Raw genomic sequence first — 8,983 nt, forward strand, 5'->3', positions numbered from 1 at the left:
GTGTGTGTGGTCCCAGGTGGGACAGATCGGCAGGTTAGTCTCTGATCTCACCTGTTGGAGCAGACACTGCAGCGCCTGCAGGGCTTCTGCAGCGGAAACATGTTATTTATGTGATGCTGGAAGGCCTTCTCTGCTCTCTTCATGTCTTCTGTTTCCTGCCTTGCTGTCTCTTGTCTACCTTTCTCACACACTCTGTGTCGTTCATTTGTTCCACTCTCCTCTCCCAGGTGCACTTGGGTAAACACCCAGGAAACAAGCGTGCAAAAGAGAAGGAGCGGAGGAAGAATGCCTCAGGGTAACAGCAGGGTTGGGTGGGGTGGAGGGGGGTAGGGGTGGGGGCCGGGGGGGGGGGTGCTTCTTAGGAGGTGCTTTGGAGAGAAAGGAATGTTACACATCCAGATTATACAGACCACCCCTATAAACTAGGAGGAAGTCAGTTTACCCTGTGATACAAACACACACACAAATAGAGCAGCCATCAAGCATTAACCTCTGATGTGAAGTGACCATCTGGGTCATGTTACATCATCTAGAGAAAGTCGCTGAATTTATTCCTGTTACTTATGGAATGTTTTCTTTCAGTTTAAGGTCAAGCTGCTTTATTTGGCCTTCAGTGACCTACCAGTGTTTTATAGAGCGATCTATTCAGACACAGGAAGCGGGGGACCTCAGGAAGTTAAAGTGTTGATGTAAAACAACTAAAGCCGTAAATGTTCTCTTACAGAATGATTAATTGTAAGTAATCATCATGTAGTCACTAAAGTTTCTTCATAAGAAGCTTAGACGTGGTTACAGAGATGTTAAAAGGTGTTAAAAAAGGGATTTTCTGTGGAAGATGGTGAGTGTGTGTGTGTGTGTGTGTGTGTGTGTGTGTGTGTGTGTGTGTGTGTGTGTGTGAGAAAACTACTCAAAAGTAACGACACAACAGTCCGGTATATTTAACAATATATATTTCCATTGTCAATGTACATTCCATTTCAACATAAGCTTTCTTCACAAACAAAAAGTTGGCATCTAAATAAATACTATATAAAATAGAACTTCAAAATAAATATATCTATAAAGGGAACCTTTTATATGAGAGATTTTTTTTCTTTTTGTTATATCTAAACAAAACAAAAGCACAGATCTCATTCTTAATCCCCATCATTGACATTGCAAAGGCATAAAGGAATGGAGTAGCATCACCCAGCTGTCTGAGACTTCTCCTCTTTTTTGGGTTGAAAAATAATCAGTGCCCGCAATTGAGCGATACAGGGGTATGGGTGTGTAAAAGTCACAGCATTGTTGCAAAGGATAAAAAAGGTATTAATCATTGAGTTGTCATTGTTGGATGATTATTCCACACCATGAACAGGCTAGCGATCACATGTAAAAGTATAGAAGTAAAAAGCATTGCTCTTGCAGTGACAGAGCTGAGGAATGAGAGAAAAGAAAGGCAGTGAGAGTTGAAAAAAGAGGTCCACTGGTTAAGTAATTTGCACAGAACTACAATTTAAGAGGAGAAACAAAGATGGGGGGACGGACACACGGACGAAAAGAGAGACACACTTGTCTTTCTGTCCCGTCTCTGTGGTATGACAAGTTTATGCACAGCAGCTGTGTTTGTCAATCAAGGCCAGGGTGTTTGTTGGACTATTTCTCAGGAGGAAGGAGTGAAGAAGAGAGGAAGGGGGGAAAAAATCAGAAAAAGAGAGGCGAGAGCTGAGAAACTGAGCAGTAACAGCAGGAAATGGGTTGATCCGTATAGGGGTAGATTGTGTTCCCTGTGTGGATTCAATGAGTCCACAGTCTTTAGGACTCGGAGATGAACCAGGGAATTAGCTTAGCCTCTCGACTGCTAATGAGCCATGGATAGCATAAACAGCAGGAGTTTTTTCTTCTTCTTTTTTTATTGCTGGGCACACTTTTTTAAGTCAAGTGCTAGTGATAGAAAGACCTGTCATTTTTGTTACCCCTTTGCAGACCTTTCTCCCACCACCCTCCCTTTCTTTTTTTCTCCACACAACCTTGAAAACATCTTAATCTTACCCTCAAAATATATATTTAATACAATCTCTATATATTTTGTACTGAATTGTAGTTATAACGTACCATGCAATCTTTCAAGGACATTTAAAAGTCTCTTCTAAAGGACACAAATGTTGTGAAACTATTTACAGCAAATAACAATTCACCTGCATAGCTCTATTACTAAATATATTCTCAAAACATTTGTGATGTTTGCCACCCATCTACATGTATTAGGCCTTTGCCCAGTCACACAATCATTCTCAGTTTTGGCACCTTACTCTCAGACTTGGAATTGCTAGGTTTTGAAAATATTGCCTCATACATTCAAGACTAAGGTCAGCTTGTTTTTTTTCTTTCCTATTTTCCTGTGTGATTATCAGCTTTGTGCAACAAGACAAATACAGGTAAAGTTAGGCACCCTAATGGAAGTTAAGGGTCCAAAATGAAAGAGGTGTGTGTTATGGCTAACAAAGACAGTATGCCTCTATGCCAAACAGAAAAGGCCATCTGTATTAAAGGGCAGCATGCCTTTACAAACCAACTGCCGTCAACCCTCATTTGGCAAGAGTGCATAACAACTGTGATCACTCAGACAGTGAAAACAAGCTACTGTATGCTAGCTTCCTTTGGCAAAGTCCTAAGAACATCATGCTAGCCACAAAAATATACTTTAAGAATAAAAGACAGACTATCTGATTAACGCAGCTATGCAGCATGATGATTAGAATTGAATGAAGACACTGTGTAAAGGAGGTGTGGACTAAATGTGCGCTCAAACTTAATGTGACATAGCTGAGGGGGTTAATACTGTGCTTTAGTACATCCTTTAAGGGGTTTGCGTCTTCCTAAAAGGTTGTGCAAGTGGCAGGTTTGAATTTGACAAAGGCTGACTAGATACTGACTAAACACAACAACAACTTTGCTATGTCTTCCCTCCCTCCTTTTGCTCTCTATCACTTTCATCTCCTCTTCTCTGGAAACATTATTTTCTGGCCAGTTTGTCTCTCACTTAGCTTACTTTATTTAAATTATTCACTATTGCCTTTTTGCCCCTAAATGTTTCTTTGCCTTCTTGTGCAAAGAGGAAGTAGACCAGGCTCCTCGGCAGTTTAGAAATCAACATGCTGTAAGCCAAGTTCTAGAGAGGATTACTGAAATAGTCCCTGAGAAGGTTGGGTGTACTTTTTTTTTTTTTTACACATTTCTCTACGACACATCGACTTCTAGCACAGTGGGTAACCATTAGACTAGAGCATGCAAGTCATGACATGCATTACCTCTGAGGTGATTGGTGAACAGCATTCAAAATCTTTTAGAATATCCGGGCTTCATCCCCCCAAATTAGGAAACACACTGTAAAGTGTTTACTCTCTGTCACTTGCTGTACAATTGCTTATGCACAATACAGACTTTTATTAGGCTATGGGAAATGACTATTATTTTCTCCAAAGAAAACACGTTTGTTTTTACAGCTCCTCCATGGAGATTAGAGATATAATGTTAGCATTACCAAGCTAGCATCTTTGAGTAAGAGAAAAAAAAAAATGGTGACACTTAAAGATGGTGATCATCATAATAGTGGAGCGAGTGAGTAAGTGGTGGTTTTACTCTTGCAGTGGCCTATCATAAAACCACAGCACAGGTAATCACTTGTTCTTGAGGGACACTGGGCTGTGCTTTTGGGGGATGGGACGTACAGATATTTATCTTCATCAAATAACTTTTACAATATCCGAGGATCAGCAAACCAGCTTTTGGTTAGTTACCCTTACAAAATTATCTGACAAATACAGAGCAGCAGAGAGGTACACTAACTTTGTGCCTTCAGCCATCTTTTTAACACAAACACCAGTCCCACAATCTAGTCTCTTCTTCTTCTTCTTCTTCTTCTTCTTCTTCTTCTTCTTCTTCTTCTTCTTCTTCAGTCATTCTTCACATCTCAGTGGACCTGGTAGCTGGTATACTAGCCAACTCTCTCAGATCAGGCCCCCTTTGATCATCCATCCTATCAAACATAAGTCAAGAAGCCATTTAAGTACCTTTTGTTTTACATAAGTCACCTTCCAGCAGATTAATGGGGTAGTTTAAGGGGTTGGTGTTGGATTGTCCTATCCATAGAGAGCAAGCAAGTACTGTGTGGTCCTGTCCATTCTCAGTGAGGCCACTGCTAGCCGGTTTGGGCCACTATCATGACCCCTGCTGCTGCTTCTCTAATGTCCCAACTTTTGCTTCCATGCCACCGTTTTTACACATAGGGGCGCTCACACCACCCTGCGAGTTCTTGCAGCGGCAGCCGGGCCTGCTAACATTGTCGTAACACTTCTGTCCCAGTTTGGCCAGGCCTGTAGCTGGAAGATAGCAGACCAGGCAAGGCAGGACAACTGAAAGGGCAGCCATGAAGGACCAGCGTGCACAACAGTTAGCCTGGGAGCACGAGCAGGGCTTGTCGGCACAGGAGCCCTCATCGTCCTCATCCTCGGTGCAGTGGTAGAAGATCCCTTTGACCAGGCACATGCAGGTGGCTGTATCCACCAGGCTCTGAGCAGAGCACAGGCACTCCTGGTTGCAGACCCAGCAAGAGGGTAGGGTTCGGGGGAGCGTACACTCCGTGCATCGGCATTTCCCGCAGTGCTCGCAGAGAATGAGATGCTTCTTCTCGGCCGGGGAGGAAGGGATCAGCGCCAACCCCTGCTGGCCTCCAGTGGTGCACACGCCTCCCGCAGGCATCTTTGCACACTTGAGGTCCGGCGATTTAGAGGATGAGGAGCAGGAGGAAGCAGAGGAAGAGGAGGTGAGGACTTTTGATTCAGCGGAAGTGAAGCAGCCTGGAGTTTGGGTAGTGATTGTGTTGACGGGGCCCTGGTGTGGGTGCAGGTTTGGGTGGTGGTCCACTGTTGGGGTGGGCGCAGCGTGGTCCAGCAGCCTCTGATCAGACGAGGTGCTGCTGCTGCTGCTGATAGAGCTGGGCCTCCCACTGAAGGAAATCCAAGGGTGAGTAGTGTTGTCCTGGTGAGGGTGGGGCTCGCACCTGCCCTGCTGGTGGTGCTGGTGTTGGTGATTGTGATGATGGTTGTGGTTTGCCCCCAGGAAGGCCTCCTGATTCTGACCAAGCCAGGTGATTCTTCGGTTCACAGACTTCTGGCTCGGAGGCTGCTGGGATATAATGGCTGGGCTGTCTATGTAGTCGTTCTCCACATGCGAGGACTTTATCTGGTCGATGGGGTAGATGGTGAGAGGGTGCTGCAGTCGGCCGTAGGGCACTCGACTGTCCAGCAGGGGCTGAGATATGAGGGAGGAGGACACTCCGGGGATGTGGTGGGGAACCCTGGACTCCATGTGTAGGCTGGGGCCTTGCACGTCTTCACTCTAAAGCAGCATGTAGCAAAACTGCAAAGAAAGATACAAAAGAGACAGTTATGACAGTTCTTGCTTTTTTACCCTTTTGATCCTGCTCTTCTTCCAAACACCATATCTTAAAGCACAAAGGAAGCAAAGTATATTATGAAAAAAAGGTGACAGGGGGAAAATAACTTTGTGATCATTTTACATTGTCACAAAACTGTCCAAAGACTGACAGCCAGGTTAGCCATAATGAACAGATTGTGAATATGTGCCTTCTATTTGTCTTTAACCTAACCAGGAGAGGTTGAGGTCAAAACTTTTTGACTTGGTATGACAAAAAAAACATTGTTTGCATGTGTTCAACCTTGTATTTATCCACACCTTATTTTGGAGGGTCAAGATGTAAAGTGTCATTTTTACCTTCTGTGGTATCATTTGAATGTCATGCTACTATTTCATTGCTTCTGTTGATGACTACTTTCCCCACATGGTTGAGACTTTTCTAAGTGACTCTAATAAATCATACAATGACTAAACTGGTTCACTAGATTTCAAATCAACACCCCCGAAGAGCATGTAAAACTGATATTTACAGTATTACAAGTAGTTTACTTCACCAATAGCAGCTATTCAATCTTCCCAACCAGAGTGTTTCAATCTCTCAACAGAAATCTTTTTCAAGGCCGGATCTCTGCAATAATCTGAATGTAGAGTTTCCAACCGATCTTGATCTAGACTGAATACCAGGGTTTCAAACCTCCTCTATTCTAACTTTGACATTAGAACAATAGAAGTTGGGCTCTCACCACCTCCCCTCTAAAGAGCAGGGAGCACCAGAGAGCAGGGCTTGCATGCAAAAGACTTAAAGATGCAAAACAAGGCAGAGCAAAGAGAGGAGAGGTTGCCAGAGAAGGAACTTTACCAAAGCCAAAATGAAAACAAGGTTAAGGAAATTAGGTGTTTGTATCGAATCACACATTAACAGTACAGTAATATCATTTTACCTCTAATTGCTGTACTGTAATTGTGTCACTCTCAGTGAATGTGGGCCTATAAAGCTACACGCAAATTTTGAATCTAAAAAAACGGACCAATCTGGCAATTTGTGAATGGATCCGATTTTGTGAACTGCAGTTTTTTTTTCTGAATGAAAGCTGCTGGCTGCATTCGGTGTTGCAAGCATGAATCAATACGCTCCAGTCATGATGAACCTGAATGAAATCGGTTTCATCATTTATTTCATCGATGAACGCTCGACCTACTTTACAGAAACAAAAAGATTGATTGAAGACAAACGACGCCCCACAACCGAGATATCCACTGACCGACATCTACGATGCTTAGCTAATTGCAAAATATCACACAAAACCCAGCTCGAGTCCGTAAGATGCATTTTGGTTTGGATGATTCTTTCAAGGCAACCTACAATTTCCAAGGACTTAAAACGGTCGTGTTGTGCTTTATTACTGATGATTGATGATCTTTTTATGTCTAAAAAAGTGAAAGAAATCTGTCAGTCGACACAGCGCTACTGGACCGTAGGCTTATGTTGTTCTCCTTTTCCTCTGATTTGCTAAAAGCCTGGTTGAGAAACCTGTTGCGACATTGCTGGCACCGACACAAGCGCTTGTGATCGTCAAATCTAGACCATTATGAGCTCCAAGTCGGAACAGTGCGTGTTCAAGTGCGTGCGTGTGGGTGCGCGCGCGCGTACGTCCTCCCTGTGAATGGACTGAGTCATAAACCGGAGGCGGCCGCTCGGTATACTCAAATAGCATGTTTATATAGGCATTGTTACCACGTATGCAACACCTTACTCTTAATATCTGTAAATTGACAAACATATGACATTGATAAAGAAATTGGTACATTTTGTGCCAACAAACAAAAAGGTAGAGGGGTAGTTTTAATCGACGATGGTTAAATGCGTAGTTAGATGCGTGGATCTGGAAGTTATTGCTCTTGCCAACCAAAAGAAGCTTTATCCACATTTTCACATTTTATGGGACGTGAACGAATAACATAAAAAAAGATTATGGGAAAAACACCTGACACAACAGACATGGTGCGCCAACCAGGCAGTCGCTGCAGCGAGAACGAGACACGCAACCGAACCGCCCGAAATAGGCTACAACATGAAAAGGCTTCAGAGTGGATGGAGATTTGGACAGAGGTGGAAATATGGATATTTTCCGCTGCCTTTTCATCGTGACAATGGTTTTAAAAGAAGCCACAAATAGCGACGCTTTATATGTTGAAATACAAAATATCGCTGTCATGTAAAGCGTATTTCTAACAAGTACCCTTTAAAACGCGACAGTGTTTCCCCTCTCACTACTTCACTCAACCTTGCTTTTGGTACGAAATCGGTGGTTAAATATTGACTCAAAGCGCAAATCCAGCTCGGCGAAACGGCTGGTTGCAAAATTGAGTTTGCAAGAGCGTTTTCATGCCTGTGATCCGGTAGATTGAGAGGAACGGTCAAGCGAAGGCATTTAATGGACTGAATGTTCGCGCAGCCACAAGTTACACACATTTAAGGATGAGGAAACACCAGAAGTGATCACTTACTGTGGTTTTAGGATAAAATTCTCATCTCTTCGTTGCGCACGACGTTTGCGCGCAGGCTATAGTCCAGTCCAAGCGAGTGAGTAGCTCCACAGATGTTGAGTAAGTCCAAATGTTGCGAAATAATGTGGGCAAGGTAATGCGAAAGGAGAGCGGGGCTCCTGCACGATTATCCACTTGCTGGTGCGTAAAGGCGATTGCCGTTGTGGACGCAGGGCTTTGGATATGATGTTGCAACCACCGAGGGGGAGGGAAGTGAATTTTTATGAATGGGAGGGTAGAGGAAATGAAAGGGACGGCACTGCGCAGATGCCTCGACTTTTTTTTCTCTTTTTTTGTGAATGGGAGGGCAGAGCGACTCGGGAGGGCTGAAATGCGGAGGTTACATTTTTATGAATGGGGAGGACTCCGAATAGCATTGCGCAGGCGCGATGCCGAGATTTTTATGAATGGGAAGAAATAGCGAATGTGTGTGAGAGAGAGGGAAGCGGGGTGAGGGAACGGGGAGGTGGGTTGTTTTTGGTCACAAGGGCAATGTCAGGCCTGATTTACATAAAGAGTCGGCTCATCGGCTGTGGTGCCACTCTCGCTTTATTTTAGACTGATAATTTATTTATCTATGCAGCTCGCGCTTCCTGCAACATGTTAAAGGAGACGTGCTTATGGTGGTTTTGTGTAATATATGACAGGAGGAGGTATATGTCAGGGGGCTGAATCTGCAACTAATTAATTTTTTTCCATTGCTGGTAAATCCTATCTCTAATGATTTGAATAAATGGATGCCAAAGTGTCTAATAAAAAACATGAAGATGCAGTCATGGCCTACATTTCAGGAAACAAAACATCTCCGCAACGTCATAAATCTGTGGGATTAGGATTCGAATGGGTTTGATGAATAACGTGGTATAATATTAAGGCTATTTTCTGTTTTAATCAGGATGCCAGAGATCCTTTCAGATCACCTCTTCTATCCAAAGCCGTGTATTGAGAACAACGACGTGCCCTTCCTTTCTCTCCAACAATGTGAGGTGGTATGACTAAAGCTTCTATGGTAGTGCTA

General features: G+C 43.6%; 1 protein-coding gene across 1 annotated transcript; it reads right to left on the minus strand.

Annotated features, from left to right (window-relative positions):
* Positions 1–933: 933 nt before the first annotated feature.
* spry4 (sprouty homolog 4 (Drosophila)) lies at positions 934–8,184 on the minus strand. The gene is made up of 2 exons (XM_032533830.1): positions 7,927–8,184; positions 934–5,400 (listed from the first exon to the last, which is right to left on the minus strand). Exon 2 carries the CDS (start codon positions 5,347–5,349, stop codon positions 4,201–4,203), a length of 1,149 nt encoding a protein of 382 aa, XP_032389721.1. The 5' UTR covers positions 5,350–5,400; positions 7,927–8,184; the 3' UTR covers positions 934–4,200.
* Between the last annotated feature and the right edge of the window lie 799 nt (positions 8,185–8,983).

The sequence above is a fragment of the Etheostoma spectabile genome, chromosome 13 (genome assembly GCF_008692095.1).
Source record: "Etheostoma spectabile isolate EspeVRDwgs_2016 chromosome 13, UIUC_Espe_1.0, whole genome shotgun sequence".
NCBI classification, from domain to species: Eukaryota; Metazoa; Chordata; class Actinopteri; order Perciformes; family Percidae; genus Etheostoma; species Etheostoma spectabile.

Bases quoted from the DNA above. Each gene is read 5' to 3' on its own strand.
- spry4 (XM_032533830.1), bottom strand. From the start codon at position 5,349: ATGGAGTCCAGGGTTCCCCACCACATCCCCGGAGTGTCCTCCTCCCTC.